At 36.7% G+C, this 27,730-nt stretch overlaps 1 protein-coding gene across 1 annotated transcript in view; it reads right to left on the bottom strand.

Moving 5' to 3' along the window:
- Positions 1 to 4,403: 4,403 nt before the first annotated feature.
- The window catches only part of abtb2b (ankyrin repeat and BTB (POZ) domain containing 2b), a 73,121-nt gene continuing 49,794 nt past the window's right edge, over positions 4,404 to 27,730 (bottom strand). Inside the window, exons 5-18 of the mRNA XM_073813291.1 lie at positions 27,213 to 27,365; positions 20,141 to 20,306; positions 19,915 to 20,004; positions 15,923 to 16,024; positions 15,725 to 15,821; positions 14,388 to 14,523; positions 13,916 to 14,190; positions 13,651 to 13,829; positions 11,224 to 11,329; positions 8,681 to 8,783; positions 8,313 to 8,403; positions 8,151 to 8,219; positions 7,630 to 7,743; positions 4,404 to 5,030 (exon numbers count right to left, since the gene is read on the bottom strand). Coding sequence (XP_073669392.1) covers positions 4,839 to 5,030; positions 7,630 to 7,743; positions 8,151 to 8,219; positions 8,313 to 8,403; positions 8,681 to 8,783; positions 11,224 to 11,329; positions 13,651 to 13,829; positions 13,916 to 14,190; positions 14,388 to 14,523; positions 15,725 to 15,821; positions 15,923 to 16,024; positions 19,915 to 20,004; positions 20,141 to 20,306; positions 27,213 to 27,365 — 1,873 coding nt within the window. The 3' untranslated portion in view covers positions 4,404 to 4,838. The remainder of the gene's footprint in view (positions 5,031 to 7,629; positions 7,744 to 8,150; positions 8,220 to 8,312; positions 8,404 to 8,680; positions 8,784 to 11,223; positions 11,330 to 13,650; positions 13,830 to 13,915; positions 14,191 to 14,387; positions 14,524 to 15,724; positions 15,822 to 15,922; positions 16,025 to 19,914; positions 20,005 to 20,140; positions 20,307 to 27,212; positions 27,366 to 27,730) is intronic.

Below are 27,730 nucleotides of genomic sequence, written 5' to 3'. Positions count from 1 at the left end.
TGCGAAATCTGATGTAAACAATAGACTATATATCTATATTTCACGGATTATACGCATTTGTGGACAAAAATCATTGGATGATTCACACATCTGAAACAGACTGGATTCGACTTGTGATCCCCACAAAGGTAAAAGTCCTGTTTATTTTTGCATGTTGTTCATTCGGACTTCTGTAATAAAATACTACATATGATGCTAGAATATCTGTCAAAACGGCTTTACAGGGGGTATGGCTTAGCTAAATGAGATGTAAATGAGCCCTATTGTCTCTCCAGCCAGGGAAAAGGGAAAGTGTTAACTTTTTTCTTTCTCAAATTTCTCAGCATTCTCTTTCTTGAATGTGTTACATTCAAATGGCCACAACTTCTCCAAGTGTTACACATTGTTAGAAAGCTTAGAAACTGCACTCTCAGAATCTATGAATAACTCAAAATGCCCCAGATCCGACTTGTGTCCCTACTTTCCGTGACTGGTCACATTTTGGTCTCTCAGTTTATGTTTGTACGGTTTATACTGGTATTGTTGATAACCATGCATTATTAAAAAGCATGAGTATCGATTTTGTTTACTACACCAGTGGTTCTCAAACTGGGGGCCCCCATACGGTGATGGGGCCCCAGTTTTATGATATATGGCAAAGGTGCCCAAACTAGGGCCTGCGGGCCAAAGTTCAATCACAAAGACATTTAATTTGGCCTGTCATGTCATTTGAGATAAGGAAAAAGGATAAACGTCGTTGATGCAGATATTAAGCATCTTCTAAAATTCTATTTTTTTGTTTTATTTGTACATTACAAAAATGTTAATTGAAATTACATTTAAGGAATTAAAGTGAATCATTTTTATTTTTGATGTACATGGGTGATTCTCGCGAAATTAGACTTAGTAAATGCAAAGTAAAAGTATCAAAATAAGAAGCATCTCTTCATGTACTATTTTGCACATGATTTCAAATGACATCATACAAACCAATTTAGTTTTTTCCACATTTAAGGGGAAAATTTTCATTACAGCAACGTGTCCATGTCTGGATTTGGGTTCTTTGACATGGAAATATTTATAATTAAAAAATTAAAAAGCTTCAGTGCATGTTATACTATAAACATTTACAGTAAAGAAACATGTGATATTTGGTGAACATTGCTTCTGTAAATTAGAGACGATAATAAGGAATATAAATGTGTCCAAGAAAAATTTTCTCATCCTCCGCAACAATTTTCAATCATTGTTAAGCCCTTTAGGGACTAACATTTTTAAAAAATTAGTTGGAAGGGAAATAATTGACCGTGACACTCAAGATGGCTACCAGATAAGCAGTTCTTATTTTTTCTCTCCAGGTAAAAGTTGAAATTTTGTTTGTCATAGTACCTAGACAACTTTATAGTTCTCATTACTGAAACATGAGTTTGTAAATGCATATATTTAATGTAATATCATGTTGAGGTAATGATAATTTTTTATAATGATAATCTAAAAAATGTAAATAATTCTATAAAAGTCCTCTAAAAATAATGGTTGTAGTAAGTTTAGACCTTAATATTATATGTGCAAAAAAATTCAATGGCTTTAAAAAAAAATCTGACACCTTTTAAGTCTGGATTTCATGAGAATCGCCCACATGCATACTTGCGAAACTCAACAAACTCGAGTAGTATAGGCTAATAATAGAGAGGTCGAGGCAGTGACACACAGACAAAAGAAAATTTTAAAATGATTGGGAAAACGATTTCTCTTTTTTACAACAGTTACCTTTGAAAATAAAACTGCATTTGCTTATTATTTTTTAAATATTAGAAAATTATAATTTAGGAGAATCAGGGCAACTTTAATTTTAATATAACACTGCAACATTTACTTTTGACCCATGGCCCTCAGTTAGGTTTGAATTTTTGGTAGAAAAAAGTTTGGGCACCCCTGATATATGGAATATATAATTTTTAAATATATTTTGTAAATCAAACAAACCAATAAAATTACATTGTATGGTTAATTTAAATGCTAAGTTTGAGATTAATTTTCTTTGGGGTCAGGTGCAAAGGGGATGGACCTTTGATTGAAGGGGTGGTGGGGGTGCACATGCTAAAACATTTGAGAACCACTGTACACACATGTGATCCTGGACCACAAAAGTCATAAGTACCATGGCCAACATTACATATGGATCAAAATTATTAAGAAAAATCATTAGGATTTAATGTAAAGATCATGCTCCATAAAGATATTTTGTAAATTTCCTTCCATAAATATATCGAAAATGTATTTTTCATTAGTAATATGTGTCGCTAAGGACCTCATTTGGACATCTTTAAAGGCGTTTTTCTTTAAAGGCGATATTGTATCTCGGCAAAATATATGTACATAACAATAGAAAGCTTATTTATTCTGCTTTCATATGATGTCCATATAAACTTCAATTTCAAAATAATTGACCCTTGTGAGTGGTTTTGTGTTTTAGGGTCACATATGCAAATATCCTAAATAACTCAGCAGCCATTTAAGATGTTGCTTTAAGGACCGCAATTGTTACAAACTCTTTTTTTCCTCCATACTTTTTTCTTTTAAATACGCTAAATAAATGCTGGGTTGTTTTCAAAAAGGACAAACCCAACCTATGCTGGGTTGTTTCAACCCAAAAAACATTGCTTGGTAAAATATTAACATTTTCTGGGTTAATTTAACCCAATGGCTGGATTTTTGTCCCTTTTTGACAAAATGCTGGGTTGAAACTTAACTTTATAGTGTTCATTGGCCCAAAACACAAGAAAAAAAACTAATACAGAGGCGGACACTACTTGAGTATTTTAAGAAAATTTTCCAAGCATCTGTGCTTTATCAGAGTGTTTGTCTTGGGAAAAAAAATTACTTAAAAATGTTCACTACATTCTAAAGCATGTATTCCTTTAATATTCCATATTAAAATGGATTTAATACCTAATTACATAAAAATTGTGTATTTTTACTTTTCTTGAGTAAAAGTAAAAAAAAATGACTAGATGTTTAACGTACTTAAATATTAAATATAAACCAAAAACTTGGAATTATGAAATGTAGTGAAGTAAAAATTATGATAATATGCTTTGGAATGTATGAAAACACTGATAAAATACAAATACTTAAAAATTCACTTTTTTGTAGAAAGTAAAAATACTTTAGTAGTGTTCGACTGTCCGCCTCTGCTAATATATAATACTAAAAATGTATTTGATTGACATGATATTAAACAATGCATTATCACTTCAATAGATTGAATAAAATCATTCTGACTGCAAGCAATGCCCTCAATAAACACAAGGTGGCAGCACTGTCACATGTTAAAAATCATATTGTGTTCATAATTTTCTGTAAATTCAGCTCTAACTGCTAAATGGCCATCATGGCCTAATGCAGTGGTTCTCAAACTTATGTATGCCCCCCCAAAAACAAACAAAATTAATGACATAAAACTTAGAATTAAACAAAACATAAAATTATACATTGTAGTGCTGTTAGTTAATAGCCTTATTTTTCTGAGGTTTAATTGTACAGAATTTATACTGAATTAATGTATTTTTAAAATGTAATTAAATTCATCTCATGCCCCCACGTTTGAGAATCACTTGTCTACGGTTAGAGAATCAGGCCTGGACCTAACTGTGCATAATCGCACCAAATATAAAGTCCTACCAGCCTGGCAAAGCTGGTCAGGCTGGTGGGCAGCTGGTCTTCCAGTCTGACCAGTTAAGTCCAGCTAGACCAGCTTACTGGGTTTACTGGGGGAAAAAATTCAAGCTAGACTGTTCGCTTTAAATGTTTATATCTTCTGTATGCGATGTTGATTCATACCAAAATGCTTTTTTGCATAGTTGTGTTTGACTCATGAAAACGTCTCGGGTTACGTATGTAACTGTTGTTCTCTGAGAAGGGAACGAGACGCTGCGTCTCCCTTGCCTTACTGCCTGTGTCCCTTTAACGTCGTCTTTGGCAATATTTCAGATAGCGATATACTTCCTGACTCCCTCTTCACCCTGTCTTTGTCGTTAAGCCTCGCCATTGGTTGAATTTGATATACACATTCAGACGCACTTACCCCTGGAGGCGTCCCCAAACTGTCACCGCAGTGACGCAGCGCAAGTTCCCTCGAAAGGGAACTGTAACAATGTATCTTAAAAGGTAACACAATGTAACCTTGCTCTCACTTGAAATGTGTCCCCACATTTACTCCTTGAATTTAAGGTTATTGGACCTGGAAAGTCCTTGAAATGTCCTTGAATTTGAAGTTAACTAAGATGTGGGAACCCTGAGCTTAAAAAGTGACCGAAATACATTTTGAGTATGGGCTACTATACTTGACAAATCATGTCATTTTCACTTTATGTTTAGTTAGTAGTTATAATAGTAATCAATACACCCAGACACACAAGAAATCACAAGACAAGATATAATTTTATTTGCTTGGCACAAAGCAAAGATAAAAAGGCAACTTAAATAAAACATCTTTAAATAGAAAACGTCCTTTCTCCATTACAAGATTTATCTATAATAGCTTATTATTAAAATTATTAAGAAAAAGGAGAAAAAATACACTCTAGCCTCCCACTTTAGCCAAACTCTGTACAAAATGGCATTTATATATATATTTAAGCACGGGAAAACATGATCTTGACATACTCCGATATAGTTTCAGCCACACAAACACTGCAGCTTTTATTAAAGTCATTAAGAACTCAAAGCTTGTGTCCGTACGGTTATTCGTATAATTTAAAAAACTCTCCACAACGCTCAACATCACTCAGTCCATCTTTGTTTTTCAAACTGGTCTGCATTATTTTAACATCTTTTCTTTGTGCTGTTTTCTTAATTCACACGCGAGACGTCACGAGCAGAGAACGGAGTCTGCGCGCCAGCGTCGCCTCCAGCTCATCCACAAGCGAGTCTTTCCGCGTACCGGACATCAGGATCAAATGCCGAAATTCTTCCCTCTCCAACAGACCTGCCATGTTCTGCAGGAAATAACCTTCACAGTACGTACTGAGCTCTACTGCACCGTGAGCCTACAAAATACAAACAACATGAAGATATACTTTAGTTTTAACTGTGCATTTTATCGTACCAAATATAATAGGCGTACCAAACAATGCATTACATTTAATTTAGATTAAAGTGAGATTTTAATGTTTTAATGATGACAATTAAAGTTTGTCAATTGTTTCACTTTTATAAGTATAATTTGATGGTTTATTGAACATGGTGCCATGCATGGTAATGCTTTGAGGACATGTACCATCATAAAACAATTTCAGGGAATTTACCGAGGTAATACCTTAGTGTTTCGAATATACTAGTGATACTTTGTTTTTTTAACATTTGCTGGTCATTTTTTTTAAAAACCATACACCAAATTTTTTTTTTAATTTTAAAGATTTAAACATACAAAAACCTTGTTTCTTTGTACTATTTGTAATATTATATGTAATAAAATTCATGATGTATATAAAAAAATCTACCGAGCCCCTAAGGTGACATTGGAGAAAAAAAAGTTTAGTTTCATGTGCTCACGCGTAACCTTCATGTGCAGAATTTTTTTTAAAGTATAGGTTTATGTGCTCACGTTAAACTATAGCGTGCGCACGTTAAAGCGAAAGTTTCACGTGCGTACGCGAAACTAAACGCGATAGTTTCACGTGCGCATCAGATAGTTTCCGAAATTAAACTTTATTAAATTTTTGCTTCATGCCCCCTTAGGGGCTCCGTAATAATCTGTAGAAATATTATCTACATTTTATTACTAGATAGTGTGTTTGTGACATCTGAATGTCTTGTCTTATCGTAAAACCCTAAATAAATATTCTCGCGAAAGGTCTACATTCGTTAAAAACGACCAAATAAAACATTTCAAATCAATATTTAATATTCCTCACCTTACTTATGAAGTAGCCTAAACAGCTGTGTATCGAAATAAACCCCTTCAGTGTGAAACAAGACAGGGTCAATATCACTAGAAAGTGCCTTTTGCTGTCCTCATCAGAATCACTCAGTTGTCATGAATATAATCCAAATAATACAATTCTCAGGTTTTATTATAAATGGCCAAACATTTACACACATGCAAGTTCAATGATAAGTCTCTTGAAAAATGTTTTTCCCATTTTATACTATTTATTTTGATTGGATGTATGCGATTTTGGCATGTCCCAGACCCTGCTCAGCTTACTTTAGTGTGTGTAAAAAGTGAATCAATGACATAAAATTATATACAATACATTTTTTCTTATTGTCCTCAACACGTTATTTACGGAGCCCCTAAGGGGACATGGAGCAAAAATTAAATAAAGTGTAGTTTCATGTGCTCACGTGAAACTTTCATGTGCTCACGCGAAACCTTCATGTGTAGAATATTTTTTTAAAGTTAAGTTTCACGTGCGCACGTGAAACTATCGCGTGCGCACGTGAAACTATCGCGTGCGCACGTGAAACTATCGCGTGCGCACGTGAAACTATCGCGTGCGCACGTGAAACTAGCGCGTGCGCACGTGAAACTAGCGCGTGCGCACGTGAAACTAGCGCGTGCGCACGTGAAACTAGCGCGTGCGCACGTGAAACTATCGCGTGCGCACGTGAAACTATCGCGTGCGCACGTGAAACTAGCGCGTGCGCACGTGAAACTAGCGCGTGCGCACGTGAAACTAGCGCGTGCGCACGGGAAACTAGCGCGTGCGCACGGGAAACTAGCGCGTGCGCACGGGAAACTAGCGCGTGCGCACGGGAAACTAGCGCGTGCGCACGGGAAACTAGCGCGTGCGCACGGGAAAGCAAAATTTTCACGTGCGCGCTTGATAGTTTCACGCGAGTATGCGATAGTTTCACGCGAGCACGCAAAACTAAACGTAAAAAAAATTCTGCACATGAAGGTTTTGCGTGAGCACATGAAAGTTTCACATGAACACATAAAAGTTTCAAGTGAGCACATGAAACTAAACTTGAGATTTTTTTCACTCCAATGTCACCTTAGGGGCTCGGTAGTTATTTGATAAAACAAGTAATTTAAATAATTTATATTCATTTTTCATAATAATATTAAGCATTTTGCACTTGTCCCTAAAATTGCTGTCCACCCTGTCATTTTGGTGTAAACGCCCCTTAAAGAAACCGATGTAGTCAGTGACATCCCGTCCCCCATTTGGTCTTTATTCGAGGTTAAAATATATAATGCACACCCAGTATCTACACTTAGTTTTCCTTATTTTCATCATATTGTGTTTGTAGTTGCCTGGTGTCAAGCTTAAAATGTCCACCCTGTCACTGTAAAATATGAATTAACATAAAACTTTGCAGAAAATCTAAATATGTATTTTAAACAGTGCACAGTCAGCTTCAACGCTAAACCATTTTAACCATTGCTAAATTTAGCTAAAAATGTCCACCCTGTCTTGAATTTTTACATTGAATTTGCATGACAAGGTGGACATATTTTTTGTATAGTTTTTGCGGAAAATCTCTGAAATTTTCCAGTCTCACAGGCACTTTATAGTGATATTGACCCGACAGCTTTTTGACAATTTTTTTGAGTTGCTTGAAATAACTTGAAATCAAGCGCTTTATTTTGCATTAAATTATACATGCAGTATGCATCCAGTGTTTGATATATTTTACCTTAGCAGTGTTGTAAATGTTTACAGCATTGGCAACGTCAATACTTTGAGCACACAGAATTTCACAGTGTCGCTGTAGCGCCCCCAACTGGAACAAGCTCGCCGCTGACAGCAACTACAGGAGAAACAACACAAAATATGAAGTTTTCAGAATATGTGTAACAAAGCAACACAAACATTCGGCTACATTTTATCAAATGGAAAATCACACAACTTTGAAATGACACAAGCGTGATTAAATGGAGAAAAAACATCTGCCATTGACATTTTTTGGGTGAACTGTCCCTTTAAATCATGTATGGGTCCTGATTATCTTGGTCCTGAAATGATTCTGGCAAAGGTAAGTTTATCTTTTATTATTGCAGATGTTATGTGAGTGGATATCAGATATACAAATAATATTTTCTTTTTGGTTTTTTGGCAACGTATGAACATGGAGAAATCCCCAAGGTCCTATCTGTCTAAAGGAGATTATGAAATGATTCATGAAATGTAGGTTGGACTGAATTTTGTTTGTCTTACCTCCAGTAACTCCGAGACGCCCATCTTAAGAGACTCCGTCCCCCCGCAGTACAGGTATGACATCATCATCTAGACACGCACATAACAACATGAGAGTCATTAACCTCGATTTATCTCCCCGTCACTCGACCCAGCAGCGAGTGAGATTTTATCAGATGTTACCTGGAAGATGTTGTACTTGATGTTGCTGATTTCGATGTCTTTGCGAGCCTGAACGCCGTCTGTGACGTTTTGCGCCAAGAGAGATCTGAATCTGATCCCAGAACAGAAAACACATGATTGTTAAAATAATAGTTATTGCTGTACCTTTGAAATACCACCACTATTATCAAAATTACTTCATAAGAGATCTTATTGATCTCACTGATTTTGAGTTCTCGAATGCTGAAATCTGATTGGGTGAGAGACGTCCCAAGTGTTTTGATACATGATCTGAACAGCAGGGTTATGTTCTGCTATTGGACGCACCTACTTTGATCTATTTCTCTATATTTTTATCTACTCCTATGAGATTTGACTTCAGTGCTCACCTCTCAGACGCTGTGAGAAGCAGAACACCGTGAGCGTAAAATGGTTTCCCTTCCACCAGGAACGTCACATCAGACATCTCTGTGTTGTTTAGGAAGTGTGGATCTGTGAAAAGAGAAATCTTAAGAATGAGAAATCAGACCTATTGGATAACAAAATTTTGAATGTTAACCAAAATGAAAACTGTAATAAAAAAACAGAACTAAAAATATTGATCTGAAACTAAAAGCTCCAGTAATATTTTTAGGATTTATGTGTCGGTGTACAATTACCACAGATTTTTTTAAAGATTGTTTTAACATCTCATATTGTGTTTTCAAAGGAACACTGCAACTTTTTGGGACTTTATCTTATTAACCGTATCCCCCAGAGTTAAATAAGTCCATACATACCTTTATCATCTCCGTGCGTGCCATAACTCTGTCTGACGCACCCACCGCTAGCCTAGCTTAGCACAAAGACTGGAAGTAAATGGCTCCAGCTAGCATACTGCTCCCAATAAGTGACGCCAACATTTTCCTATTTATATGTTGTGATTTGTATTGTCACAGCGTGTACAAATAACAAGGTCATATGAGACACAGTCATATTTTAACCGTATACATACTGGGAATTATATTTTCACTTATTGGGAGCAGTATGCTAGCTGGAGCCATTTATTTCCAGTCTTTGTGCTAAGCTAAGCTAGCGGTGGGTGTGTCAGACTATGTAGAGGAAGAGATGAAAAAGGTGTATGTACACTGGAAAAAATGATTTTCAAGAAAAAAAATTCTTAGTATTTTTGTCTTGTTTTCAGTAAAAATATCTAAAATTCTTAAATTAAGATGCTTTTTCTTGATGACCAGAATGACCCAAGAAAATAAGTCTTAATTTAAGAATTTTTAGATATTTTTACTGAAAACAAGACAAAAATACTAAGAATTTTTTTTCTTGAAAATAATTTTTTTGCAGTGTATGGACTTCTCTAACTTTGGGGGATACGGTAAATAAGCTAAATTTCCCAAAAGTCGGCGTGTTCCTTTAAATTACATGCAAGTTTGTTTGTTTTTTGTTTTGCGTGAACAACTCCAATCACAGTATTGTGCAAATGTCTTAGACCACCACCAGATTTGTTGTTTCAGCAAAGTTTTAATGACACATCTATATTTATTTTTCAGTCTTTTTATTAAAGGGATAGTTCACCCAAAAATGAAAATTACTCCACTTTCATAAAACAATCCTGATAATTTACTCACACCGATGTCATTCAAGATGTTTATGTCTTTCTTTGTTCAGATGAAAATACATTTTAAGGTTTTTTGAGGAAAACATTCCAGGATTTTTCTCCATATAGTGAACTTTAGTGGACCTCAACAGTTCTGCATCGTCATTTTCACAAAAAAAAATCGTCATTTTAAATCACAACTTCTCGTCTTGCACTAGCCATGTGACGCGTCAGCACGACCTTATGTCATGACGTAATAAGTAAGGTCACGCTGGTGCATCACACGGCTTGTGCTACAGAAGAAGTTGTGGTTTTAAATGGGTTTTTTTTTTTGCAAACATGATGATCGCTAGATTGGGATCGTTTAGAGACCTTTGAAACTGCAAACCTTTGAGGTCCACTAATGTCCACTATATGGAGAAAAATCCTGGAATGTTTTCCTCAAAAAACTTAATTTCTTCTCGACTGAACAAAGAAAAAAATAAACATAAAAATATCTAAAAATTCTTAAATTAAGATGCATTTTCTTGATGAGCAAAATTACCTAGAAAAATGAGTCTAGTTTTTAGACAGTATATAAACTTTAAGTAAATTAGTGCTTAAAACAAGCAAAAAAATATTTTCATAAACACTTAATTAGAGAAAAAATTTCTTATTCCATTGGCAGATTTGTTTTTTGCTTGTTTTAAGCACAAATTCGATTAAATTTGATATTTTCGGTCTAAAAACTAGACTTATTATTCTAGTTAATTTTGCTCATCAAAGAAAATTACATCTTAATTGAAGAATTTTTAGATAGTATTTTTGTCTTGTTTTTAGTAAAAATAAGTAAGAATTATAATATATATATATATATATATATAATTAAGAACAAAAAAATTTTTTAGAACATAATATCTTCAAGTAAAAGTCAAGATTTAGTTTGACCTCTCATGACACATCTTGAACTCTTTTGAGAAGACCAAAGTCCTGAAGTCATACGATTAGAATCAGAAATTGGGATTTTATTTCATTTTTGGTTAAGAGATCCTGCAGCGTCCTGCTATTGCTCAAGTGTAAATGTGATCATCTGGTTGTATTCTAATAAAATGACTGAGAAATAATTATATACGGTCATTGCACCATTGCAAAACAACAAAGATAATGGCGGCTTAAAACTTTTGCACAGTACCGTATTAACAAAAATGACAGCAAAGTTGCTCATGTTTTGATCATTCTTATCACCTGATGGTTGAACACATGACATGATCTGTTTTCATTCTGGGATGTCTGTGGTTGGCAGTAGATCAAGTTGGTGTTTTAGTATCATTATTGTGAGTGAATGCAGGTGGAGTTTATTACCCAGCTGAGCAGAGAGAGCCGCTTTCTTCTCTATGATAGGAGGAAGTGGAGCTGGACCGTAGCAGTGACTGATAATGATGCCCAGCTGCTGGATTATTGACTCATTCTGAAAAGAAACAGAGAATCATTGTTTATCTGCTGTTTATTCATAACATAACATAACTAATAATTTTTTACTCTTTGTTCGCCATTGACGAGTTATCTCATCAATTAAGAGAAAAGATTTGCATTAAAAACTTGTTCCTGCAATACCGCGATTATCCACTTACCCAATTTATGAAAAAACTGAAGCCAAAACGTTATTTACTAATTTTAAACTCTGTGTATGTTTTGATAATCGTCCTGAATCTGATCTCTAATAAAATTCCTTCACAAAAATGCAATTATTTCAGCTTATTGCTTAAATTTTTTTTCCTGTTTTGTTTGTATGTTTATTGTTTGTTTGAAAGCAGATGGTCTGTTCTTTCATTTGATATATTTGTATGTTTATTTATTTATTTTTATAGAAATTTTCCTGGAAGGCATTTTGTAAAACTTTTGTGAAAATCACAAAAAATGCTGGCAGCCGACTTTTCAAAAAAAGGCTGACGGGGAATGAGTTAAAGGTGCAATGTGGGACTTTTATGCTGAGTTTACACCAACCACGTTTCGGGCTTCAAAATCGCGTCTACCACGCGTGGTTTGTTGCTTGAACAATTTGGATGCATTCGCGCATGTAGAGCGGAGTAGACGCGCGGAAAAAGCAAGCATTTGACGCGCGTCAGAGGCAAACTCCGCTTCTTGTGGGAGGGGCAAGTGCTATGCAAAATGACTGATGTTGATTGTGCATTTATCGAGAGAGTTACCAGTTTGTATTTGGTAACCTTACTATAGGGGGAAAATAAACGATGCGGGTCGATAAACGTCACGTGACTCAAAAGTGAAGTGTGTATTACAATTACCAGGTTGCCCAATGTCCTCACTGACACTTTTCCAAGCGAGGTCCTTTTTATTCCTGTCTCCTCTATAGAAATAAGAACTTGTGTCGTATAGCTCGGGGGACTGCTTATGGACAATATAAAGCGTTGGTTGAATGAGTGACTCCGGGCGGGGCTGCCATCACAGCAGCAAGCAGGCTACTGATAGTTTAACGCTGCACGAAATTCCGCCAAAGTTCAAATTTTTCAACTCGGGCGTTAGTCACAAATTCGCGCGTACCGGGCACACCGCTCAATTCGCGCCTTTCGCGGGAGCTTCACGCACGAAAGAGGCGGAAACGCATCTTCCGCGCCGAACGCCCTCTTCCACGCCGCGGGACCTCCTGACGCGCTTCAACGCATCTTTACATTGACTTAACATTGAAATCACTCACGCTTCACGCCTCTACCGCGGTTGGTGTAAACGCAGCATTAGCGGTGTCTAGTGGTGAGACTGTGAATTGCAACCAACAGCTCACCCCTTCCTGTTGAAACGCATAGAGAAGCTACGGTAGCCGTGACAGGACAAACGCGTCATCGTCTGAGACAACGTAGTGACAAAATGCGCTCTAAAGACGGTTTCATCGGACGCACGTGCGGTGACGCGATACACGTCTGGATCCGAACTTTACTTCCGGTTTCAGTTTTTTTAATGGTCTGACTAGTTGCTAAACTGATCTCTTGAACAAATGCCTCGCCGAAAAAAACAAATGTTTTGTTTTAGGTAATCTATGTGTTGTTTTTTTGCTTGTTATATAAATAAACTTCGTTTAAAGAACTTTGTTGTTATTTATTCTTAGCGGAGTTTAATGGAAGTTACGTGCGGACCACGACAGCCGCTTGTTTATGTTGTTACTGCTGAAACCGTCTAAAGAGCAGTTTGTCCCTTTAGGGCTACTGTAGAAACATGACGGCGACTTTCATGTAAAGAGACCTGCGGTGTATGTAGATAAAACGGCTCATTCTAATGCTACGTACACATCAAACGCGGGTCACCGCGTTACTCGCTCTAGATTACTCGCGGGATTTAACTTCGTCTCATGCAAATTTTTCGCTCGAGTTGAATATTTTCAACTTGGGCGAAAACGCGTTTGAGGCGAATTGCGCGTGTTTTTGCGGTAAACGTGCCGCCCATATCGTGTCATTCGCATCGCCCCCACGCGAGGACGTCTTTGTTTGTTATCTACTCGCGCAAATTGTTAAACTCGCGTTTGGTGTGAACCCACGGTAAGGTTATAAAAAATTACAGTTCATTATGTAAGGTCTTTATACAACACTGATAATATAGTTATCTATAATATATTGCACTTCTCTCAAAAGATCCTTCTACAAGTCCCACGTTGCACATTTAAGGGCTTTTTATTAAATAATATGCACCAAAAAATACGCCAAAGAATAACAAAATACTTTATTTTACTGTGTCTTTGTTACATTACAAAAAACACAAGTCGTTCTGGGAAAAGTCTTTCACCTTGCTGTTTTTCAGGATATTAAACATCAGAGGAAGGCCGATGTGGATGAGTTCATCGCAGTAATCTTCCTCTTTGATGGAGGTGAAGTCTCGCAGCAGGGAAAGCGTCACGGCGGCCCTGGACTTCTGCTGAGCGCTGCGCAACGACTCCAGCCACACGTAAAGCTTCCACGGCACTCCTGCAGGATCAAAAAGTTGTTTTTAACATAAAAAATAACCCTATACTGCTGTAATCTAACGATCATACACGTTTAAAATCACATACCCAGTGATCTGAGCTCCATGGTGACGTCCAGGTAGCCGTGTTCTGCGCTGTAGAACGAAGCCTCCTGTAGTGCTTTCATGCGGGCTTTGCACAGCTTTGGCAAGGCGCCTTCTGATGCCAGGCTCATATTGGGAGACGGCGGAGGGGGAAAACAGTGTCCGTTCCGGCCGGACCCCCCCATCTCGCCATCCACGCCCTCCGCCAGGATCTCCTCCAGAGACAGCACGTCCTCTCTGACCTTCTGAGGCTGAGAGAGAAGCTTCCTCAACACGTTCCTGAAGCACACAGACAAGAACAGCATTAGATCAGAGATACAAGACAGCCAACAGACACAATGCATCATAAATCAAACTAGAAAGTGTTATTATTTACGTAAGGGAAAGTATGAATTCATTATGTGTGATGTTGGCCGAGTTGTACGTGTTAACGTGATCTGTGTTTTCATTCTGCTGGGGGTCGATGGGCGTCGTACCTGTGACCATGGGCGGCTGCGTGACTAAAGCAGTTCATGTCCTCGTACAGCGATGATGTCAGCGTGTTAGCGTCCTGGGATCTCAGCAGAGGGTCCGCGCCCCTCGCCAGCAGCAGGCTAACCATCTCGTAATTCCCTGCAAAATGCAACAAGATGAGCAAAGGAGACGGAAAACAGATGGTGAGATGGCAAAATTAGTAGGAAAAAATGTGTGGCACAAAAATGGCGTAAATTGGTTTCTGAAATAATAACATCTGACTTTAATAATAATAACTGACTTTAGATTACCAAATCTCCTCTAAAACTATATGATAGTTCACTGAAAATGACTCATTTGCTCATCCTCAAGTTGTTTCAATCCTATTTAAGTTTCTTTGTTCTTCTAAACGCAAATATAGATCTTTTGGAGAATGTTTGTAACAAACAGATCTGGGGCACCATTCACTATTATACATAATATTATACTTTAGAAGTTAATGGTGCCCCAGATCTGCATTTTCCCAAAGATTATCCTTTGTGTTCAGCAGAAAAAATAAATTTATAATTAAGTATAAAAACAACTCAAGGGTGAGGTAATTATGACAGAAATTTTATTTTTGGGTGAACTATCCATTTAAGTTTGCATCTATTTCAGGAGAAACAATTCCCACTAAGGAGCGTCTCCACAGGGTTTGAAACTAAACACAGGTCCCAAAATGTGACGCATGCAGACTGCCAAAATGTTTCTGACACAGTTCAGTCAACTCTGGCTCTTTGTGGCCTATACAGTTTGGCTTGGGTCTGCCAAAACAGGGCCGTATTTTTAAGATTAGTGTTTGGAAAGGTACCAGCCAGGCTGCACTGCAAAAGCTTTAAACAAGATTAATTTACTTGTACGTGGTTTACTATTGCTTTTTGGACTGTTTTATTTATAAACAAACTTAAAAAGAAACATTTGTCAGTAACAGACATAAAAAAAACTAATTTTAATATATTCAACATTCTTAAACTAGGGGGCACCATGGGTGCTGCCAGGAGGGGCCCAGTTTTATTAAATTAATTTAATATAAAATCTGTGCATTTAAACCTCAGAAAAATAAGGCTACTAACCTACAGCACTACATTGTATAATTTAATATGTTTTGTTTTGTTTAATTTCAACTCTAAGTTTTACGTCATGAATTTTCTTTTGGGTGGGCATGCCGAAAATTTTGAGAACCACTGCTGTAATTTAAGTTATCTAAAAACACTGTTAGTAAGGTAAGTTTATATTTTTACTGTAGAAATTGTATTTTTTTGCACTATACCAGTGTAAAGCACTATTGCTGGATCTGGTTTAAAGGTCTTCTGGTACAAACCTGCTGCAGATGCCAGCTGGAGAGGGGTGTCAGCGTTGCTCTCCTGTCCATTACGAACAGCCGATCCTTCAACATTCGCACCGGCATCTAAAAGAAGCTAGGAAACCAGTTGAAAATGATTTACTATTAAAATGCAACGTGTAATATAATCACATACGTTGCTTACATATCTACATTGAACCAATTTGGCTTATTTACCTGCACCACTGATATATGTCCATGTAACACAGCGAACGTGAGCGCCACCCAGTGTCGACTGTCTGGGTGAACTGAAGGGTGTTTGGGGGAGCAGCCAGGGACCTGAGTGCAGAAGATTAATAGCATTGGTTTACAACGAAGAGCGATGATGCTACATATAGGGCAATACACGAAATCTGAAGGTTCAGCCCAAAAAATATGCACAGCAATGAATAAAAATAAACACTGTGCGGCATAAATAGTAGAGTCAATGTTTGTTTATTTAGAGGTAAATAGCTATATTACAAACAATTTAGTCAAATGTTTTAAAGGTTTTTTTTTTATAAAATACTGTGTCGGCACCCTGCTTAGTGCGCCAAATTATAGTGCCAGTGCGCACACGGCGATCCGAGTTAAATTTCTTTATCTCCACCCAACACTTTCCTGTCAACTCTCCACTAACTTGTCCTAATAAAGGCCAATTTAACTTATATTACACTGGGATAACTCAACGTAATTCAGTAATCTGAAATATATATCAGTATAACTTAAGTATCATACTCTGTGCCCATAGTTTAACACGACAAGATCATAAAATATATTCAAAACCATCCTAATGCATTTAAGGATTTTTTCAAATACCGAACATTTAAAAGAGTAGTTCACCCAAAAACAAGAATTTTCTCATAATTTACTCGCCCTTGTGCCAACCAAGATCTTTATGAATTCATTTTTTCAAATGAACACAAAATTTTATATTAAAATGCAATCGTGTTATTTTAATGGGAGCTAAAATTTTAACAATTTTTTAATAAATGTTTTTATTTTATTCAAATAATGCCAAAAGTTTATGAAAATTAGTTTGTAAAGACTTTAGACTTCATTCCTGGACAGGCGTTAGGCTAGTCCTAGACTAAAATAAATGTAAGAGCTGTCCAAACTGAAATAAACTTGCAATGACATATATTAAAATATAGGGCTGGGTATCGATTCAGATGTTCCAGATCGATTCGATTCACAAGCTATCAAATCGTTTTGATTTCGGTTCTCGATTCTCGATTAAATTAAATGAATATAGATTTAAAACAAATACTATATTTATAAAAAAGAAGAGTGAACAAAAGTTTACAAGGGTAATTAATAAAAAGAAATTAAGAGCCACAAACCTGTATATTAAACTATTTTATTTAAGGTACACTTGGGTACATTAAAACAGAACCCATCTCTAATTTTCAAATGCATACAATTATGTTAAGGGTGCAGTGTGTAAATTTTAGCGGCATCTAGTGGCAAGGTAGTGAATTGCAACCAAAGGCTCAGTCCACTGCTCACCTCTTGCTTTAGAAACACATAGAGAAGCTACGTTAGCCACCACAGGACAAAAATGTCATCGTTGGAGACAACTTAGTAAAAAAGTTTGTCCGTTAAGGGCTTCTGTAGAAACATGGCGGCACAAAATGGCGACTTCCATGTAAGGGGACCCTCGGTGTATGTAGATAAAAACATCTCATTCTAAGGTAATAAACACATAACGGTTCATTATAAAAGGTCTTTATACACCCCTGATCATATAGTTTTGTATATTATTTTGCATTTCTGTCAAGAGATCCTTCTAAAAATTACACACTGCACCTTTAAAAGAGTAGATCTTGGATAGCCCTCGTTTATGACTGAACACAAAATTTTACATTAAAATGCAATCGTGTTATCTTATATGGGATCTAAAATTTGAACTATTCCTTTAATTAAATTTTTTATTTTATTAAAAAAATGCCAAAAGTTTACGAAAATTAGTTTGTAAAGACTTCATTCCCGGACAGGAATTAGGCTAGTCCGAGACTAAAATAAATGTAAGAGCTGTCCAAACTGAAATAAACTTGCACTGACCAGAGGTGTAAAGAGTAGCTGAAAGCCATACTTGAGTAAAAGTACAAATTCCTTACTGTAAAAATTACTCCACTACAAGTTACAAGTCACCAATTTAAATACGACTTGAGTAAAAGTATTAAAGTAACCCAATTTAAAAGTACTCAAGTATTTTTACTCGTACTGAATGTTGGCTCAAAAATGCGCTAGTCCTCAACACAAAGAGACATTGTAGGTCTGGGCAGTGAAAACTAAGAAAGTTTATTTATGAGGTTTTATTTCCTAATATAGAAAATAAATCAAACACCTCAAAATTTTGACCTGGCAGAACAATCACAGATTAAATATAGTCATAGTCTTCTTTTGACTAAAATTTAATTTAGTTTTAGTCATATTTTTGTCATCTGAATTGATTTAGTTTTAGTCTAATTTTATTCAACTAAATGCCATGAGATTTTAGTCTAGAAATCTACATTAAATTTAATTTAAACTCATTTAATTTTAGTCTAGTGTCATTGTGTACTTGAATGTGCCATGCTGAAAAATATATAGCCTAACTTTGTGATATAAATATATGGTAACAATTTACAGTGGGGTTCATTGGTTAATATTGGTTGGCTACATTGGTTAACATGAACTGATAATGAGCTGCACTTATACAGCATTTATTCATCTTTGTTAATATTAATTTCAACAATTACTAATACTTTATTAAAATCTTGTTAACATTAGTTAATGCACTCTGAACTAACATGAACAAACAATTAAAGCTTACATTTTTATTAACTAACATTAACAAAGATGAATAAATGATGTAACAAATGTATTGCTCATGGTTTGTTCAAGTTGGTTAATACATTAGCTACTGTTAACTAATGAACCTTGTTGTAAAGTGTTACCAAATATTCTTATATAGGCCTATCCTAAAAAAGATATAATTTTTATATTTAGAAAATTCCAGTAAACTAAAATTACACTAACAGAAATATGATAATGCATATTAAAAACGTGAAGTTGTTCATTTGAAAGATTAATTGTAAACACATGTAGTACGTAACACCACTATCTCACATTAAGTGCACTAAATTTCTTCCGTCATGCATCCCTCTTTACAGTAAATACATTACAGCATACTTGATTAAATGTGAGGACAGTGAAATTGTACACTTATTATCAATCTTATAATGTACTTAAGTTACTCGGGCAATCAGTACAGGACCTCGCTGGTTTATTTTGGCTTATATAGTAAGTTATATCAAGTTATGTAACTCAGGTTAGCTAATAAAGTAGCATCAGAGTATATAAACATTTGTGCTTGCCTTTGAGTTGCAGGATGACCCTCCTGCAATCGCGCATCACTTTTGTTTTGATTGTAGCATCACATGTTTAAAAAATGGTCCCTTGACTGAAGCAAATGTGATATGCATCCATATGTTTGCTCTTTATCTCTTCTCTCAGACCAGACGCGAACTTTTCTCTACAGTTTATGACATACGCAGCACGCAGATGTCCCGCTACGGTGGCTCAACGCAAGCCATTCAGCGTTTGACATCAAAGTACCGCGAGACCAGACTTCTCCATATGCATTTGATTCGCTCTCGCAGTACTTTGATTTCATACGATTGCTCTGCGCAGCGCCAAATGAAGTCCCTCAGTTGTGTGTGTGCGTGTAACCTCGCGACCACAGATTCTATCCATCATCACACTCTGACACTTTCGTCTCGTTTTTATTTGACGAATAAACAATGTAGCGAGTAACGTTAAGTGTCATTTCAAATGTAGTGGAGTAAAGAGTACAAATACCCAATCAAAAATGTAATTGAGTAGAGAGTAAAAGTTGCCTATATTTTTGATACTCAGTACAAGTACAAAGTAGCCCAAAAAATACTTAAGTACAGTAACGAAGTACATTTACTCGAGTACTTTACACCTCTGGCACTGACACATCTTAAAATACATCAGTTCCCTTTGTTTTGCACACAAGTGATGTTTTAGTAAGGCATGTTTGTTAAAACCAGTTGTATTTCCTAATTAAACTAAACCCAGTCCTGGTTTAAGCTAATCCCTGTCAGGGAAACCACCCCCTTATGTTTTAGTTTAGGCTTCCAAGATTAGTGACCGACAGATACGTGAATGGTTATACGTACCGCTATATCTAGATTGGCCCCAGCATCAATCAACATCTGCACTAAAGCTTCGTCTCCAGCTGCGCAGGCGTACATCAGCGGGGTCATACCCTGCCCATGACACAGAGAAAGAGAGATCACAGTCTGACATCTGGATCCAAAACACGGTATCAGTTTAACTTGATGATGTATAGTATAGTCTTAGTTGTTGACAGGTGGTGTTAAAAGTGTTTTATTCGCTCAGTACCTGGTCATCCATGCTGTTGACACCATCTGGTCCAAGAAGTTCAATGGCTTGGCCGATCAGATCGGTGCGGCCGCAGTTGAGCATACGAAAGCCCAGGTCCAGCTGGAACTTATCTGTGGCGGCTTTGGCATCCAGCCGCCTAAAGGAACTAAAACAGCACTCGGGCCTAAAAGAAGAACCGGATAGTGAGTTCAAATGAATTGTGCTGTTCATCACATGGGTGGAGCGCTATATTTTTCTGTAAGTGTTTACAAATCGTAAAGTAAGTGCCTGAAGTCCTGACATAAGAGAGTGAGCTGGATTGTGGGTGGATCAGTTCAAATCTGAGGCTTTGCGAATGTTTTTTCCAATGTATGAATGAAGTTATTTGGAAAGTCACACATATGAGATCATGTCGGATATCTTCAGCTTACTTCAAGCACTGTCTGTTAACATTTTAATTGTTTTAATTAGTCGTACGTATTGAGATATTTGCTAAATGCGCAAAAAATACTTTTAAAAAAGAGGCACCTCATATCCCTAATCTTGTTGCGCACAATTTATTAGTGCACGTTATATAATTTACTTTTTACGTGTACACAAGGGTCGGCATAAAGTGCGCGACACAAATTTTAAATAGGTACTCATACGCACATTGCGACAAATTGCAATACCTCTTCTGGCCTACATACTACGTACTCCTTTACGCATATGCGCGACCTGTGCGTATATGCACAAAGTATGCGCAGTTACAAAAATCCGGTGATGCGCGTACAATACGCGCATACTTTGTACGCACAGGTCGCGTATATGCGTAAAGGAATACGTAGTATGTAGGCCAGGAGAGGTATTGCAATTTGTCGCAATGTGCGCACGATTAGAAGTATACTAACACTCACGTACGTGCAAAAAAAAAAAAGTATTCTTGGGCCTTTAGGAAATAATGTTTTTATATATTTCGGCTTTATTTTAAGATATCCTCGTTATACTAATTAAACATTTAACTATCGAGAATTACTAACAACTTACTATTGGGTTAAAGGAAAACTATGGAGCGAATTTTGTGCCATAATTTTACAAACAAATTTGGCATTTTGCAAACAAACTCAATCTGCTTTGCAAAGGGAAAACTTGACTCGCAAACTAACAGAAAAAACTTTGCAAATAATAAAGGCAATTTGAGAGAAAATGCAGAGGTGTTACAAATATGTACTGTGTTTTGTAAATATGACCATGATTTTTTCACAAATGTGACCATGATTTTCTCACAAATGGGACCATGATTTTCTCACAAATATGACCATGATTTTCTCACAAATGTGACCATGATTTTCTCACAAATGGGACCATGATTTTCTCACAAATGGGACCATGATTTTCTCACAAACGGGACCATGATTTTCTCACAAATGTGACCATGCAATCCAAAACAGCAGATGGCGCTGTTTCAACCTTATTAGGCATTTTCAACTAGTCTCCCTGAAAAGCCCTGAATTTTAACTTACATATCACCCCGGACAGTGCCAGCAACTGAATGAAGACTAAATTAATTTTTCGTGGTTCATGTTGTTAATCTCTGGATTTATTGAAAGTGTTGATAATAATTAATGTCTGCTAATAGTAAACACATTCTGTGTGTAAAGACATTGAATTCCATCTGAATTCTATACATTTGCAATTGTCAATCCCTATACCCCGTCTGATTCTCTAAATTCTCTTCTTTTGGTGATAAGAAACTCACCATCACTGGACTGTTTTAAGTGATCCTTAAAGACTTATCCTTTTAAAATAGCTTACTATTGCAAAATGATTATTACTAACTTGTTTACTTTTGTATGTGTATGTTCCTGAGAATCTCATATATTATGGTGCTTTGAGTTTTAGAAAGTGCATTATAAATAAAATTTATTATATCCCCTGCAGAAAAATAACAGCTAATACCAGCCTATGCTGGTTGACTGGTTTAACCCTCTGGGGTCTAAGGGGTTTTTAGGGCCCTGGAGAAGTTTTGACCTGCACTGACATTTGTGCTTTTTTCAGTTGCTTAAAAACATAATAATGGCAAAAGTCTTATAACACTGCATTCAGCACAAACTGGGCTACTATATTATATGATTAACATGTATGTACATGTTTGTATTTTTGAGAGAAAAATGTTTATGCGTGGTTTTTGAAAAAGAAAAAAATTTAAGTGACTGATATAAGTCCACAAAACTCATTCTAAACATGTTTTCCTAAAACTTTTCAAAGCAGGATCTAGTAGTCTAGATTTTTTTCTTTAAAATGATGTGAAAATCATTCTGCTTACTCCTTCACATAACACAATATATTGATTTACAATTTCAAAGTCACTTTTTGGTTAGGAAGGCAATATGCAAGGAGGCTGGAAGCTCTTGAATAATCTGTGATTGACAATACACTGCTGAAGAACAATACACTTGCATAATGAGCTGCATAATGAGCCTTTAGGCAGGAATGTGAAGATGCCATTATTGTTAAGTGTTTGTTTGTGAAAGCAAGACAAAAGAAATGCCTTCACATGCATGATCCTGCATTAAATAAACTTACTGTGCAGAGATATACGCGAATAAACTGGGTTTTAGATGTGTTTAGATGCGTCTTAATACAAAGTGCGTCAAATATGATTGTGTGTTTGTGTATGCGTTTGGCCGTTGATCACGTCTGACGGAAGCACAAAGAAAACATAAGCACATGGAGATAACTTTTATTTACTAGGCGAGAGTAACCAAGTAGATGTGATGTTTGCAATCGTCTTTTATAAGAATACCAAAAAGCGCGTCAAATGAGGCATCGTGTCTTTGTGTGTGCATTTGTACATCGCGTCACACCGTCGAAGCACACACACTTGCATCTTTTATAAGAACACCACAAAGTGCGTCAAATATGAGGCATCGTATGTTTGTGTGTGAGTTTGGACATCGCGTCACACAGACGAAGCACACACACTTGCATCTTTTATAAGAACACCACAAAGTGCGTCAAATATGAGGCATCGTATGTTTGTGTGTGAGTTTGGACATCGCGTCACACAGACGAAGCACACACACTTGCATCTTTTATAAGAACACCACAAAGTGCGTCAAATATGAAGCATCGTGTGTTTGTGTGTGCATTTGGACATCGCGTCACACAGAGGAAGCACACACACTTGCATCTTAAGAATACCACAAAGCGCGTCAAAAATGAGGCATCGTGTGTGTGTGAGTTTGAACATCGATCCCATCACACTGACGAAGCACACACACTCGCGTCTGTCTGGAGATTAAGGCGCGAGTAAACAGTTATGTGGTGTGTGCAATCGCATCTTTTATAATGATACCACAAAGCGCTTCAAATATGAGGCATTGTGTGTTTGTGTGTGCGTTTGGACGTCGATCGAGTCACACTCGCGTCTGGAGATAACTTTAGTTACAGTCACTAGTAAACAAGTAGATGTCATGTTTCCAGCACTCGGATTAAAACTCAACACAGCAGTGAATGGCTGCAGAGACGGAATGTCCATTGACTGTGGGGTTGATTAATGAATATGGATGATCTCTGCTCTTCTCTTCAATGGAGCGGGGCGTGGCTCATTATAGATAATGAAGCAACAGAAGAAACACGGTACATCTCTCTCTTCTAATACAGTTAACAACGAATTACAATATTTGTTTTCGATTTCACTTACATCATTTAAAAGCAGACATTCGAAGCATTATGTAGACATTTATCTTTTGTTTGTATGACAAGTATTCGTTAAGTTACAGTTCATTTTTCTGACGTGTTTCTGAAAGGACTTCACTTAGGGAGAGAGAACAAAACGCGCATCATGTTTATTTTCTTAATTTTGCGAAAAGCACAACATTCTGTTTTTATTGGGAGTGGACAGAAAAAAACTAGACACTTTAACGTTTTAAATGATGTATAAATCATATCTGTATGTCCAAAATCAGCAGAGTTATCTAAGTCTCTTTGGGGAGTGATTGAAAAATAAAGAGTTTGCGGCGCCCGCGCCGCAGCCGACCCCAGAGTGTTAAGATGGTGTTCCAGCCTGGTTTTAGCTTAAGCTAGTATTAGAAGGATTTTTGCTTTTATACTGTAGCTGGTCAGGCTGATCACACCAGCCCAAACCAGCTTGACTAGGCTGGAAGCTTTGCCAGCTTGGCTATTGTGAAAGAAGCTGGTTTAAACTGGTCCTCCTAGCCTGACAAGATAAGACCAACTTTAAAAGGATTAACATTTTGTAGAAGTTTATCTTGTTCAGAGTGCTCAAATGACTATGATCCTGGTTGGTTGGTTACTGTTGCTTGAACTGGCCACTCTGTCCAGACAGCCGATGTTGGGTTTATTATGTCCCTACCACACTCTTTCTCCAAAGAGTTTAATTTATTATCCTGCATCTTTTGATAAGCATTGTAAGTTGAATTCATTGTCTTGACACACAGAATTAGTTTACTATTAACAAACATTTATTATTATTAACATTTACAATAAAATCAGTGAGATTAACAGAATGAAGCCCGACAAATGAAATCTCTTTATTCAGTTGCTGCCACTGTCAGGGGTGATATGTATGTTAAAATTCAGGGCTTTTCCCCTGGGCTTTTTTCCAATGCCTGAAAAAGTTGAAACAGCGCCATCTGCTGTTCTGGATTGCATGGTCCCATTTGTGAGAAAATCATGGTCCCATTTGTGAGAAAATCATGGTCACATTTGTGAGAAAATCATGGTCACATTTGTGAGAAAATCATGGTCCCATTTGTGAGAAAATCATGGTCACATTTGTGAAAAAATCATGGTCACATTTGTGAAAAAATCATGGTCACATTTACAAAACACAGTACATATTTGTAACACATCTGCATTTTCTCTCAAATTGCCTTTATTATTTGCAAATTGTTTCTGTTTGTTTGCGAGTCAAGTTTTCCCTTTGCAAAGCAGATTGAGTTTGTTTGCAAAATGCTGTATTTGTTTGTAAAATTCTGGCACAAAATTCGCTCCATACAAAACACCACCGTTTTTCAATATTTTACTATGTTCTTACCTCAACTTAGAGGAATGAATACATACCTATCTTTTTTCAATGCGTGCACTTTTAATCTTTGTACAGCGCTTCTTGAATGTGTTAGCATTTAGCCTAGCCCCATTCATTCCTATGGCTCCAAACAAAAGTTTTATTTTGTGCCACCATACTTACTCGTGTAACTACTCATGTAACAGTCTTTAAATAGGGAAAACATGGAAGTGTTTGGTGGCTTCTAAATTCATGCCTGTTTGGATCCATAGGAATGAATGGGGCTAGGCTAAATGCTAACACATTCATGAGGTGCTGTACAAAGATTAAAAGTGCACAAATTGAATAAAGATAGGTATGTATTAATTCATCTAAGTTGTGGTAAGAACATAGTAAAATATTGAAAAACTGTGGTGTTTTCCTTTAATGTTTGGTTTGGGGATTTATTTACATGTTGTAAAGCATTAATAAACTCTACTACTATATTATTACCTTTAATGTGTAAAAAAGACGCTGTAAAATTGATCTACTAGACTTTTGCTACAACATTTATTGTAGTTGCTATATGGTTACCGCCCAAGTAAAAAACCCTAACCCAGTGGTGTAGTCTACGTGATACGCAGGTATACGCCGTATACCCACTAGAAATTGTCAAGGATTTCCGTATACCCACTAAAAATAGCGCGAGGATGCGTAACAGCATGGTTTTGTGACATTTTTAAACGTTTAGTCATAATATAGATGTGAAGCACTGACCATTAGTATGCTACACTTGCTACTTTAGCGGGTTGAAATACACATTAGGCTATACTTCCTGCCGAACTGCGCGATCCGATCGGCGTATGAATTTCTATTAAATCAAATTACTATAGTGACGCGAAAGTAACTGGGGAGCAGACTGGTGTGGCGCCACAGGCGAGTGACAGCAAAGTACCGCGAGAGAGACTCCAGTTATCACATGGAGAAATCTGCTTTGAATCGCTCTCGCGGTACTTTGACATCACCAAGAGGTCTGTTTAGCGCCAAATGAAGTCGAACCTGCAGTGCAGCTGCTCACGCGACAATGTTAACAAACAGTCATGTGGAGAAGTGAAAGAGTGAAGCAGTGCTGCAACATTAAATCCATAGAGTTTACAACGCACATGTGAGTAAACAACATTTAAATAATCAGTCCAGTTTATTACTTTATCTGGAGGTAAGGCTCCAAATGCAATAAAATAAGCCGTGTTTATGTCCTGATGGTTTTTAGCTGCCTTCAGTTCCTCTGCATGTTTGCTTGTGCTTCACAGTGTTAAACTTCCTTTATCTGTGTTCATTTATATATCTACGTTCAAGATGTATATGATCTTAAACTTCTGTGTGGAAATTCATGTCTGCGTTGATGTTCAGTTCAGACTTGCAAATTAAAGATCATTTTCTTCACTATGGTTTTCTAATATTAGGCTACATTATGGTCTTGTAATAATAATTAAGTATAAGCCTATTTTCATTTTTAGACAATGCTTATATTATACTGTATGCAAAAATAAGCTTTTATATCATCAATGACTATGCAAATTAGAGTTAATTCATGGTAATGTTATCAATAGTTGTCAGATAATAGCTATTGAAATAGTGAATATTTTTTTCTCCTTCAATGCATGTGTTTGCCACGGATTGAAGATTGTAAACAGTTTGTTTATTTAATTTTAATTAATAGTTAAGTAACTTTTGTCCCTGAGTTAGATGTTGATTAACACTAAACCAGTCTAAAAATCAGCCCAGTTTCCCCAGCTGTAAACCCACTGGCTCTGAAGTCTTTTTTTTTTTCTTAAAAAAGAGAACACATTTAGTTTATGTGTTTATGAGTAAACTTTCAGAATGCTCTTAATTACATGAATATCTATACTGTATGCATCTGTGAGTGTGGTGGTGCTTATGATGTGTCGCGCTAGGACGAGTGAGCATAAGGGTGAGAGGGAAAAATCACAGTATACTCACTACAAAAATCTAGACTACACCACTGCCCTAACCCCGTCCCCCTACGATTTTCTTGTTTTTCGTGTCAGCTTCATCATGTGTCGTTTCAAAGCTTCTTACTTTAGCAGTCTGGGCTCACAGTCAAGCCCAGGCAGGAGGAGGCGTGCAGTCTGTCTGACATCATCGCTGTCCACCAATAAGCTGCGGCGATGCTCGGCATGGACGATGGCCACACGCATCCACTCCATCAGAGGGGGGAGTAAAAGGAACGGCCTAGAAGAATGGCAATAGGAAGAAATTCACAAGTTTGTTCGCAAAAAGGTATAATTTTTGGTATAAATGACTACGTATAAATTGACCAACTTCAATCAATCTATATAAGGCAACAATCCAAATAATATCATTCAAGAAGGAGTCTACATTGTGTGGGTGTGTGTATGCAGAGATCCAAAGTTAAATAAAACAAGCCTGGCCACTAAATCTGCTAGTGTTTAAATAGTAGGTCTTAATGCAATAAAAGCTTTCAAAGAGACAGGCCGTGTCTTTCAGCAGCCTGCCATATCTATGTATACACGCAAACAATAAGATCCGTCTCCTGGAATTTTGTTTCGCAGACATGAATGTGTTGTGTTTGTAGG

The sequence above is a fragment of the Paramisgurnus dabryanus genome, chromosome 23 (genome assembly GCF_030506205.2).
Source record: "Paramisgurnus dabryanus chromosome 23, PD_genome_1.1, whole genome shotgun sequence".
NCBI classification, from domain to species: Eukaryota; Metazoa; Chordata; class Actinopteri; order Cypriniformes; family Cobitidae; genus Paramisgurnus; species Paramisgurnus dabryanus.
The sequence above is the reverse complement of the archived record's forward strand: the minus strand, read 5'-3'. Positions and strand labels throughout refer to the sequence as shown.